Here is a 13,884-nt window from a genome sequence, read left to right on the forward strand (position 1 = left end):
TTATTCCTTACTCACTCTGAACCACAAATTGTTGAAATGTTGAGCAAATGGGAACAAATTCCATGCTTTCCATCTATAACTAATGCAATTAAGCTTATGCACTTTTTTACTTGTAGTATTTTATTTTTATGAATTTCCACAAGAGACATTAGGTTTAAAGTTTGCTTCAACATCTGCACTTATAGTCTGTCATTATTTCTAGTGCTTAAATGTCTTAGTGGAATTAAAGTTACTTCCTCAATCACAGCCTTACAATGACTCATCTGAACTATCACCATCTACTTTGTCAAGAAGAGCATGAGGTTCTGTGAAACTAGAGGATACCAGGGAGACTAGTAGAGATTTTTTTCACATATTTTTATTGTAATTAATAGAAGGGTTACATGATATTTGCCAGACAGATGGTGCATTAATTCTCATACATTGATACCCTTTCGCATGTCTTGGTCCCCATTTCCCTCCCCCCCAACCCCCATCCCTCATCTTGTTTTCCCCTTCCCTATCCAATTTCAAATAACCAAATACAAATATATCCGATATATCAGGTAACAAAGTGAGATACTGTAACAATATGAGATAACCAAGGGACAGCAAAAGAGATGAGAGATAACATAGTACCTTAAGAACAACAATCATTCATTATATGGCTTATGTTTCTATATCCTAGAGATCCTTTCATTTAGTGTCCTACTAGTAGAAATTTTTTGTCTTGTTTTGTTTTTACTTTCTTTATTTTTTTTATTGTAGGGGTAATGTATACAGAGGTTACAGTTACATTCACTAGGTAGTAGGTGCATTACTTCTCACACAATGATACCCCTTGTCATGTTTTTGTCCCCATTTTCCTCTCCACCTCCTCCCAATCATCTTGTTTCACCCCCTTCCTTTTCCTATTTCAAAGAAACAAATAGACATAAATACAATATACCAGGTAACCAAGTCAGATACTGCAACAATATGAGATTAACCAAAGGTCAAAAAAAAAGAGAAGAGAAATAACATAGTACATTAAGAACAACAATCACATAAGATAAGACTCTTGTTTCCATATCCTAGAGATCTTTTCATTTGGCCTCAGTCTATATGACCTAATTATCTACCTAGGTTTTGTGCTACTGTAATCCTCTGCTAGGAGAGTCCTACATTTGTACTAATTATTACAAATGAGGGAAACCATTGAGCCTATGTTCCTTTGGGTCTGGCTTACTTCACTTAATATGATTTCTTCCAAGTCTTTCCATTTCCCTACAAGTGGGGTGATGTCATTCTTTTTGATGGCAGCATTGAATTCCATTGTGTAAAAGTACCACATCTTTTGATCCAGTAATCTACTGAGGGGCATCTGGGTTGGTTCCATATCTTTGCTATGATAAATAGTGTTGCAATCAACATTGTTGTGCTAATAGCTTTAGTGTGGCCTTGTTTCTGAGGAATTTGGTTAAATGCCAAGAAGTGGATTGCTAGGCCATAGCGGAGCTCTATGTTTACTGCTTTCCAGAGTGATTGAACAAGTTTATACTCCCACTAACAGTGTAGTAGTGATCCCTCCTGGCCACATCCCAGCCAGCATCTGTTGTTATTAGATTCCTTGAAAATGGCCATTCTAACTGGGGTGGGGTAGAATCTCAAAGTTGTTTTGATTTTCATTTCTTTTATGGCCAGAGATGTCAAGCATTTTTTCATATGTCTATAGATCATTCTTATTTTCTCTTCAGAGAAGTCTCTCTTTAATTCATTAGCCCATCTTTAATGGGATGGTTGTTTCTTTGAAGATTTGTTTTTGAGAGATTCCATATTTTTAGCTGTAGATATATTTTAAATATGAGGCCTTTGTCTGTTGTATGGTTAGTGCAGATTTTCTCCCACTCTGTGGGCTTTCTATTTAACTTGCTAGCAATGCCCTTTCCCATACAGAAGCTCTGCAGTTCAATACAAACTGGTAGAGTTTGCTTTTGACTGAATAAAAATCAGAGAATTCAAAAAAATCAGAGAATTCAAAAAAATCAGAGAATTCAAAAAAATCAGAGAATTCTAAGACTTTGAAAAAAAATAATTATTCTGAAGTTATTCTCATTCCTTCCACATTTGGTAAGTGGCTAGAGTGGACTAGACTCTTGGCTACATTTTGGCAATGAAGGAATAAAAAGATGGATAAGGTTTTAGCCATACCCTGAGGATAACATAGTCTGAATAATGAGTTTATGTAGCATTTTACAGCTTATAAATCAATTTATACCTATGACAGATTCTTGATTTACCGGTCACAGTTTTAATTCCTCTTAAGGGACCCACTGATCCATTGCATGTAATAAATAATTTTTTTCATTTTCATAAGTACAAATTTAAATCCCATGCATGGTATGGTTGTGTGGATGGTTTTGTTACCTGAGTGGTGACTGGGCCTTGTGGTTCTCTAGCTTAGTCTAGCATACATTGTGTATGGATTTATAACCAACTGACCAAGCCATTTGAATTTAACAGGATATATACATTAAACAGGTTTATTTTTCTTCTTACCATTACCTTTAACCATACTCTGTAAAATCTCTTCCTTCTTGCTTTGATCTTAGATATTTTAGATTATAGATTATATAGATTGTAATTATATAGATTATAGATTGATATCTTAGTTCATATATAATTTTCCAGATATATTTTGTTGTTAAAAATTTAGTATAATCTTAGTTTGAGGCCATAGTTCATGCTGGCAATCCCATTTAATCTAGACATAGAAATGTAAAAAATCACAGCTCAAAACTATGCTCCATCAAAACATTGGTACAACTTCCATCTCAACTCATAATACAAGCATGATGTTAAATGCTTGTACTCCAGTTGTGCAGGAGGCATGACTAGTAGGATCATAGTTTTATGATTAGTAAATTTATTACTTACCGATAATTTAATTATCTCAACCTTGTATAGTTGCAAAAAGATGTTTTAATTGCTAGGCAACTTTAAGGGGGCTTGTATAACAACTTGCTAGAGAAAATAGAGCTTTTTTTTGTTTTTTTTACCAGTCCTAGGGCTTTGAACTTAGGGCCTGGGCAATGGCTTCTGGCTTTTTCTGTGTATGTGGTATTGAGGAATTGAACCCAGATCTTTGTGCATGTTAGGCAAACACTCTACCACTAGACCAAACTCCTGACCCAGTAGAGCTAAGTTTTAAAGACTAAATGTTGCAAGAGTTTAAGGTGTGACACATTGTAACACATTTTTGTGGACACTAAAATTTACTTTATTTTTTAATAGGAAGAAGCCCATTTTGTTCTATTTTAATCTGTTCAGATGTGCCAGTCCTGCCATCATGGTGAATCTACAGTGCCCTACCACACAGGTAAGGAAAAGCTGCCATGCTGGTAGTGTTATAATGTCCTACTATTCTTGAATGAAAGAATTCAATTTTTATTGGAGTCCTGTGTATGGATCATTCAAAGATGTAAGTATGTTTATTCTTACATAAGTAAGCAGAAATTACATTTTAGAATCACTAAAAGTATCAATGGTTGACTTTTCTAATTATCTACTTTATAAATAACTGCAGCCCAAATAAGTAGATATTCTTTATCCAAGATCTATAACTACTGTATTAGACTTCACTTTTTAGTGACTGTTTGTTCTTTTAAGAATGTAACAGTACAAGGTAGATGTTCATGGTCAATGGACTATTCTCCATGTTTCTTCTAACTAATTACTCTGTCATTCCTTCAGTGCTTTTTATCACCTGCACCCATCTAACAAAAGAGACAGGTAGGTAAACAAAAACTTGCTTTAAACTAGAAGTTCCACGTAGCAATTCTAATTACATGCCACAAAAATGCATTGTTTTTGTATGGTTTTACCTAGACAGGAGAAGGAATTAAGAAGTGGAGTTGTAAGCTGAGCAGTCTCTTCACTTCCATGGAACAAAAGGCACAAATTTCAATAGATGACCTTCCCCTCTCACCTCCAGAATACCCTTCCTCCCAAAGGAGAACTTAGAGTCTTATATAGTACTAATGATAACTCCAAGTCCAAGACTATGAGTGATACATAGCTCTCTTCATTGGATCATGATACTAACTGCACAGCGAGAAATGGCTGAGAAAACTAGACAATAAACTCAATTAATTTCCATAGAACAAAGGACATGGCTAGCGAGATAAATAGAAAGCCCACAGAATGGGAGATGATCTTCACTTGCCATAAACCAGACAAAGGCCTCATATCTAAAACATACCTACAGCTAAAAAATTAAGTCCCTCAAAAACAAATCCACAATGAAACAACCATCCATGAAAAGGTGGGCAAAAGATTTAAAGAGAGACTTCTCTTTAATAAAATAAAAATGGCCTATAGACACATGAAGAAATGTTTGACATCTCTGACCACGCAAATCAAAATAACTTTGAGATTCCACCTCACTCCAATTAGAATGGCCATGATCAAGATATCTAATGACAACAGATGTTGGCAGGGATGTGGCCAGAAGGAGTCACTACTACAACTTGTTCAGCCACTTTGGAAAACAGTGTGGTGATTCCTCCAAAGACAAAACGTAGACCTATGACCCAGCAGTCCCACTCCTGGGCGTTTACCCAATTGTCCAGAAATAAGGCTATACTAAAGCTACTAGCACAACCATGTTCATTGTAGCATTATTCACCATAGCTAAGATATGGAACCTATCCAGATGCCCCTCAGTAGATGAGGGAATCAAAAGATGTGGTATATAAATATAATGGAATTCTATGCTGCCTTCACCATTTATAAGGAAATGGAAAGATGTGGGAAAAAATCATATTAAGTGAAGTAATACAGTCCCAAAGAAACATAGGCTTCATGGTTTCCCTCAGTTGTAATAGTATTTGTCTAGGATTTTCTTTTTCTTTTGACAAAAATAACAGCTTTATTTATGACAAAATATAGAGGCATTCACAAAATACCAAGGAAAATACATCTCTGGTTAATTTTCTAAATCTCAGATCCTTCTCTGTACCAGGAAAGAATGCCCTCTTCCAAACAATCTTTTCATTTAGTCTCTCAACATTGCAGCTATTTGCTATCCAAGAAATTGGTCTCCCTTGGACCTTTACAACTTCTCAAGTTTCTATTCACATGCCCTGGCTTGGGTCATGTGTACTTACTTCAAAGTTCCGTAGGGAAGGGCCTTGCGTGAGACTCATTCACGAAGCCCCTTCCAGCCTGTCACTTATAATGCTCACAACCAGGAAATTTGCAAAGGGTAGCATTCAGCAAATTAAACCCTTAAATCTTAAGGAGGATAACTCCACAAACAGCAGGCTAGACAATGTTTTTATGACACAATATTTTTGTGTGCATAGCACACATGTTTAACACATTTTATACATAACCATATAGATAAATCCTCCAAACTATTTTCTAAAATGATTTTCATAGCCAAAAATTAAAAAGAAAAAATGTGGGGGGAGGGAAGTGGGAGAAAATGAGGGAGAGGGTTAAACTGTTCAACAAAAAATGAACTTATTACTTTACTTATGTAACTGTAACCCCTCTGTATCACCTTTACCATAAAATAAAATAAAATTTTAAAGAAAAGAAAAAAATTAAAGAGAAAGGGGCCCAAATCCACAGCCCACTTAGAACTGAAACAGGAAGACATTTGCGTGAGTCTTGGTGAAGCTGTACTCCAGGCACGATCTGGCCACAGTGAAAAGTTGACTCTTACTTTTTTGGGGTAGAAAGGGATATGTTAATGGGACTTGAACTCAGGGTCTGGAACCTGTCCCTTAGCTTTTCCATTTAAGGCTAGCACTCTCTACCACTTGAGGAATGGCTCTACTTGTGGTTTTTTTGGTGGTAAATAGGAGTCACAGACTTTCCTGCCCAGGCTAGTTTACAATTGTGATCCTCTAACTTCAGCTTCCTAACTAGCTAGGGTTATGGGTATGAGTGATGGGTGCCTAGCAATTAAAATATATAAAACAACATCAACAACAAACTCCTGACCCCTAGCAGGTCACATAAATAGCAGCATCAACAAGATCAACCCCAAGTGTGCTCCCATGGAGAGCTACCACCTCTTCCTGTGCCATGAAAACACCAACACTCAGCTGATTTGGAAAAAAAATGGAGAAATTAAAGCTTTACCTCTCCCAATGGCCTGCACTTTATCCCAGTTTTTGGTTTCCAACAAATACTACTTTACTGTGCAGTCAAAAGATATTTTGGGCGATATGGACCATTTTGTGATATAAAATGCATTCCTAGACTTTCTAAAACCCTTGAGAATCTTTAGGCTATGTGTTCCATGTTGTTTTGTTTTTTTTTCATATTTGTTGTTTACAATGTTGCTGTGACACTATTTGCTATTTTGCAGTACCAATTCAAACCAAACCCTTTTATGGAGATAGTTCTCCTACCTGTATTGTAAGTGACTTGTGTTTCATGAACTTCTAATTTGCATTCAGTGTGTTCTTCAGTATATATGTTCTCAAGCATACGTGATCGTGAACCATGTTCTAATTCCTTTGTCTAGGATTTTCTTAGCAGAGGATCACAATAGCTCAAAAGCTATGTGCATATGGCCCTATAAGAAGCTAAGTGAAATGAACACCATGATAGGAAAACAAGCGATTTATCCCTATAGTTATTGTTTTTAATGTTCTATGTGAAGGTATTTCTTTACTCTTTTTTTTTCCTTATGGTTTATCCTCTGTTGTTGCTGTATCTGGTTTTGGTACCTGGTGCATTGTATATACATTTATTTGCTTATTTGAATTAGGGAAGGGAAGAGAAAAAATAAGATGATGAGTCAAAGGGAAAGGAATGACCCAGTGTAACAGTGATATTCACAAGACATATGCTGGAAATGAACTCTACAATTTGGGAGGGGTGTGGAAGGAAGAGTGGGAGGAAAATATGGGAAGGAATAACATTGTTCAAGAAATAATATACCTACTACCTTAGGAATGTAATTGTAACCTCCTCTATACATCATTATTATATTTTTTTTAAAGAAGAGAACTACAGAGCAGTCTGTAATGAACAGTGATGAAGAACAACCCTTTATTTCATTTGGACTATATTCTCTGGGAGGAACTTCCTTATCCATTCACTCTTTGTTCAGAACTTGGAATCTATTTTCTGGCCATTAGACACCAAGCCACACCATTGTTGTGCACTGAAAATTAGACTGTGTGACAACCATGTATGTTTTCTAAATATATAAATCTTTTGCACTCTCTGTACTTCCCTGACCAAACCTTATCCCTAGTTAAATGTAGCTCTCCATACTCCACACCTGAATCTAAGGAGCTATGTTTTTTTTTTTTTTAGAAAAATACAATAGTCCTTTAAATTAGGACCTAACCACTAAAGATCCTATGTCCAACCACTAGCCATTGCTTTAGGGAACTCTTCATAGTGTCTCCCACTATCTGACTACCTTATATGACAGTCTCTTTGACCTCTGTGCATGGGTCCTACAGATCATTTGCTATTCTTCCAAGGATGCAGACCAGCTCTGGTCACCTAACTTTTGCCTTACCTATTTCATTTTCCTTGGGTACTCTTCATTTACATGACTTCCTGGCTGTGTCATTAATGTTAAAGTTTTTCTGCAAAGGTTATCTGCTTAGTGAGGCTTACTGAAATCTCACCCAGCTAGTCCTCACTCTAGCCTTCCTTTTGCCTTATTTATTTCCATAGTTTTTGTTACTGCTTTATAATAATATATTGCTTATATTTTTTATTATCTGCCTCTCCTCTATTAGAGGGGCACATTGCCTTAGGGTAAGATTTCTGTTTTACTTATTAATGCATTCATTGCCTCCAGCAGGCTCAGGTACATGATCAGTAAATATTTATTGAATGAAAGAATGCTTTTCTACACTCAGTTAAGGAATTTGTCTACTGGACTATCTACAGTTCCCATGATGAAATTAAAACAAAAGTACAGAGTTTATGCTTATTTATTACATTTTATGAATAGATCATCATTTTTCATAGTAAGCACAATGTTTTAATCTTCAATGCAATTCACACTCGTAGCCATCATATCCTAATTTGTATTCAGGAGTTAAGCCAATCTGAATGTAAGATATAAAAATATTGGTAGAGAACTACATTCAGAGTACCATTTGTGGCACAGAGAGACAGAATTGAGTCAAGATATATTTTAGCCACTTCAGGGTATAAAATTAACCCTCAAAAATCTGGAGCTAAACTATTTACCATAGCAAACATATGGAACCAACCCAGATGCCCCTCAGTTGATGAGTGGATCAAAAAGATGTGGTATTTATACACAATGGAATTCTATGGTGCTGTCAGAAAGAATGACATTGCCCCATTTGTAAGGAAATGGAAAGACTTAGAAAAAAATCATAGTAAGTGAAGTAAGCCAGACTCAAAGAAACATAGACTCAATGGTTTCCCTCATAATCAGTAGAAACCTTGGGCTCGCCTAGCGAAGATTTAAATAGAGCAAAACTTAGACACATAAGGCCGTATAGTATGACACTAAATATAAGGACCTCCAGGATATAGAAACAAAAGCCATATAATGAGTGATTGTTGTCCTTAATGTACTATGTTATCTCTCATCTCTTTTGCTGTCCTTTGGTTATCTCATATTGTTATAGTATTTCACCTTGTTAACTGACATATTGTATATATGCTTATTCGGTTATTTGAAATATGATAGGGAAGGAGGGAAATGGGGACCAAGACATGAGAAAGGGTATCAATGTTTGTGAAGTAATGCACCCTCTATCTGGTGAATATAATGTAACCTTTCTATTAATTGCAATAAAAATATATGGAAAAAAGGAAAAGAAAATCTGGGGCCGAGAGTTTGGTCTAGGTGTAGACTGCTTTCCTAGCATGCACGAAGCTCCAGGTTCAATTCCTTGGTACCACATATACACAGTAAAAGCCAGAAATGGTGCTGTGGCTCAAGTGGTAAATCTCTAGTATTAAGAAAGCCCTATCACAATGCTCAGGCCCTTAATTCAAGGCCCAGTACTGGCCAAAAAAAACCCCAACAATGGCTTTCTTGTATGCCAAGAATGAGAAGAGAGAGGCAGAAATCACGAAAGCAACTCTTTTCGCAATAGCTTCAAAGAAAATAAAATATTTAAGAATTAACTAATCATGGGAAGGACCATTATGCAAAAACTTCAAAAGCCTGAAAAGGGAAATCAAAGCAGAACTAAGGAAATGGAAAAACCTCCCATGCTCCTGGATCAGAAGAATTAACATCGTGAAAATGGCAATCCTGCCAAGGGCTATCTACAAATTCAATGCAATACCTGTCAATATCCCAATGTCATTCTTTAATGAAATACAGGAAGCAATCAAAAAATTCATATGGAATATCAAAAGAACACAAATAGCAAAAACAATCATTGGCAGAAAGAACAGCATGGGGGGAATATCAATACTTAAACTTCAGACTCCATTACAGGCTATAGTAATCAAAACAGCTTGATACTGGCACAAGAATAGGCTTGATGACCAATGTAATAGAACTGAAGACCCATAAACCAACCCACAGACCTATGGCTACTTAATCTTCAATAAGGGAGCAAAAAAATAACATGGAAGAAAGACAACCTCTATAACAAATGGTGCTAGCAGAATTGATTAACACTTGCAAAAAACTAAAGTTGGATTCTTCTGTGTCACCCTACACCAGGATTAATTCCAAATGGATCAAAGACCTTGAGGTAAAAGCAGATACCCTGAAAACTTTACAAGAAGGAATAGGAGATACACTAGGTCTCCTTGGCACAGGTCGAAAATTTCTTAATAAAGACCCAGAAACACAACAAATTAAAGAAAATTTGCACAGATGGGACTGCATTAAACTGCAGGGCTTCTGTATGGCAAAGGACATAGAAAATTAAATAGAAAGCTCACAGAATGGGAGAAGATCTTCACTAGCCATACAACAGACAAGGGCCTCATATCTAAAATATGCCTACAATTAAAAACATTGAATCTTTCAAATACAAATCCTCCTAGAAACAACCATCCCATTAAAGACTTAGAGACTTCTCCAAAGAGGAAATAAAAATGGCCTATAGACACATGAAGAAATGTTTTACATATCTGGCCATAGAAAAAATGCAAACCAAAACAACTTTGGGATTCCACCTCACCCCAGTTAGTATGGTCATTTTCAAGAAATCTAATAACAGATGCTGGTGGGGATGTGGCCAGGAGGGATCACTACTACACTATTGGTAGGAGTGCAAACTTGTTCAGCCACTTTGAAAAGCAATATGTGATTCTTCAAAAGACTAAACAGAGTAGCCTATGACCTAGCAATTCTACTCCTTGGCATTTAACCAAATTCCCCAGAAACAAAGCCATACTAAAGCTACTATCACAAAAATATTTATTGCAGCAATATTTACCATAGCTAAGATATGGAATAAAAAATATATCAACAGCTTAGAAAATTGAATCACTCCAAAACTAATCTCCAAAGAAACAACCATCCCATTAAAAGATGGGCCAAAGACTTAAAGAGAGTCTTCTCTGAAGAATAAATAAAAATGGCCTATAGACACATGAAGAAATGCTCAACATCTCTGGTCATAAAAGAAATGCAAATCAAAACAACTCTAAGATTCCACATCAGTCCAGTTAGTATGGCCAGGATCAAGAAATCTAGTAACAACAGATGCTGGAGAGGATGTGGCCAGGAGGGACCACTACTACACTGTTGGTGGGAGTGCAAATTCATTCATCCACTATGGAAAGCAGTATGGCAGTTCCTCAAAAGACTAAACATAGAGCTCCCCTATGACCCAGCAATTCCACTACTTGGCATTTACCCAATCATCCAGAAAGAAGTACATACTAAAGCCACTAGCACAACGATGTTCACTGAAGCACTATTTACCATAGCAAAGATATGGAACCAACCCAGATGCCCCTCAGTTGATGAGTGGATCAACAAGATACTGCTGTCAGAAAGAATGACATCGCCCCATTTGTAAGGAAATGGAAAGACTTAGAAAAAAATCCTATTAAGTGAAGTAAGCCAGACTCAAAGGAACTTAGGCTCAATGGTTTCCCTCATTTGTCATAATCAGTAGAAACCTTGGTCTCTCCTAGCAGAGATTTACAATAGAACAAAACCTAGATACATAAGGCCATATAGCATGATGCTAAATGTAAGGACCTCCAGGATATAGAAACAAAGGCCATATAATGAATGATTGTTGTCCTTAATGTACTATGTTATCTCTCATCTCTTTTGCTGTTCCTTGGTTATCTCATATTGTACAATATTTCACCTTGTTATCTGATATATTTTATATATGATTAATTGGTTATTTGAAATAGTATAGGGAAGGAGGGAAATCAAGATGAGCGGATGGGGGACTGGGGAGAAGGGAAATGGGGACCATGACATGAGAAAGGGTACCAATATTTGTGAATGAATGCACCTTCTATCTGGTGAGTATAATATAACCCTTCCATTAATTACAATTAAAAATATATGGAAAAAAAGATATGGAATCAACCCAGATGCTCCCCAGTAGATGAATGCATCATGAAGATGTGGTACTTTTATACAATGGAATTCTGTGCTGCCATCAGAAAGAACAACATCGTCCCATTTGTAAGGAATGGAAAGACTTGGAAAAAATCATATTAATTGAAGTAAGCCAGACCAAAAGGAGCATAGGCTCAATGGTTTCCCTCATTTCTAATAATTAGTACACATTTAGGATTCTCCTAACAGGATCAAAATAGCTCAAAAGCTGTGTATGTAGGGTCATACAGGATGAGACTAAACGAAATGAACTCTAGGTTAATGAAACAAAAGGTTTATTTTCATGATTGCTGTTCTTAATGTAGTATGTAAAGTTATTTATTTTTTCTCTCTTTTTTTGTTCCGTGAGGTTACCATGTCTGAATTTATATACTAGTATACTATATACACTCTTTACACAATTTATTTGAAATAGGTAAGGGAAGGGGGAACCAGATGACTGAGAGGGAGATGTACATACTGATGAATGTAACTCTATCCCCTCTATATATTATCCCGACAATAAAATACAATAAAAATACAATAAAATAAAAAGAAATGTAATCTGAAGAAAGTTATATTTTAGCTACTAATAGTTCATCCCTATATCTAGTCTTCCAGGCAATGGTGTATCTCCTGCTCTGTGCTATTTTTGTATGCAATAAGTTTTAGTTAACTGCCATCATTGTCCAAACATGTCACAAGCATTTAGAGGATAGACTGTGATCAACCAGGAAATATGACCTCAATGTAACCTTCAGTATGAGCTAATTACATGTTAATTGCTACTAATAAGCAGCCTATTTAGATTGAACAAATTGTTCTGATAGATGGAAAGACTAAAGAACAGTTGCTATTTTGTTTGTACTTTAACATCTATGACTGGAAGAAAACTTGATGTGATTCTCTCTCTGTCTCTGTCTCTTTCTCTGTGTCTCTGTCTCTGTCTTTCTCTCTCTCTGTCTGTTTCTCTCTCTCTCCCTCCTGTGCCAGTCATGGAGGTGTGAACTCAGGGCATGGGTAGTCTCCCTGAGCTTTTTTGCTCAAGACAAATTCTCTCCACGTGAACTTTTTGTTGGAAATTGGCTTTACTGCCCTCATTGCCTAGTGCCTCCTGATTAGCTAGAATTACAGTGTGGGCCACTGTGTCTAGCTGATATAAGTCTCCTTAACAAACCAGTGTTGCATTTTACCTACTTTCCTTTATATTTTGCATCCTCAGCGCTTTTATATATGTGATATAATTGTGTATGTATTTGTAAGTGTGGAAATTGCTATGCTATCACCAAACAGTTGAGTACTATCTTATAAACCATTTGAAAGCATTTTTAGTATTCACTTTTATAAATCCACTAAAGCATGCCCAAATGGGAAACTAGTTTCTCTTCAGCATCATAGGTCTAAGAAGATGAAGATAAAATGTTTTTATATTACCTCCTGATATATTAATGATTTATTCAAGTTACCTTTAATCACATTCAACTTTTGCCATTTGCATTAATAATATTAACATCCTTCTATAACAGAAGGGTTAGGTGAACGTGATGTCTATGCTGCTGTCAAAAAAAAAAAGGACATTGCCCCATTTGTTAGGAAATGGAAAGACTTAGAAAAAAATCATATTAAGTGAAGTAAGCCAAACTCAAAGGAACTTAGGCTCAATGGTTTCCCTCATTCATCATAATCAGTAGAAACCTTGGGCTCTACTAGCAGAGATTTGCAATAGAGCAAAACCTTGATACATAAGGCCATATAGTATGAAGCTAATTGAATGGATCTCTAGGATATTGAAACAAAAGCCATATAATGAATGATTGTCCTTAATGTACTATGTTATCTCTCATCTCTTTTGCTGTCCTTTGGTTATTTCATATTGTTACAGTATCTCACTTTGTTATCTGATATATGGGATATATTTGTATTTGGTTACTTGAAATTGGATAGGGGAGGGGGGAAAACCAAGATGGGGGGTGGGGGGGAGGCTAATGGGGTCCAAGACATGTGGAAGGGTATCGATGAATGGGAATTAATGCACCTTCTATCTGGCAAATATCATGTAACCCTTTTATTAATTATAATAAAATATTTTAAAAAACAACAGAAGGGGCATATTGCACATTTGAATATTTTTATGTAGTTCTTTAGCTTTTTAAATTGATATCAATAAAACATATAATATTCGCTCTAAAAGTATGTGAGTGTCTGTGTGTATTTGTGTGTGTATGCACATACACGCACATATATATGCATAGGTGGATATTGTATTTGGTTATTTGAAATTGGATAGGGAATGGGGGAAAACAAGATGAGGGGTGGGGGGGAGGGAAATGGGGACCAAGACATGAGAAAGGATATCAATGTATGGGAAT

General features: G+C 36.1%; 1 protein-coding gene across 1 annotated transcript in view; it reads left to right on the plus strand.

Annotated features, from left to right (window-relative positions):
* Slc44a5 (solute carrier family 44 member 5) overlaps window positions 1–13,884 on the plus strand; it is a 283,278-nt gene that overhangs the window by 229,371 nt on the left and 40,023 nt on the right. Inside the window, exon 5 of the mRNA XM_090334599.1 lies at window positions 3,253–3,337. Coding sequence (XP_090190725.1) covers window positions 3,253–3,337 — 85 coding nt within the window. The remainder of the gene's footprint in view (window positions 1–3,252; window positions 3,338–13,884) is intronic.

Source organism: Megascapheus bottae, chromosome 6 (assembly GCF_031878675.1).
Source record: "Megascapheus bottae isolate mThoBot1 chromosome 6, mThoBot2.hap1, whole genome shotgun sequence".
Classification (NCBI taxonomy): Eukaryota; Metazoa; Chordata; class Mammalia; order Rodentia; family Geomyidae; genus Megascapheus; species Megascapheus bottae.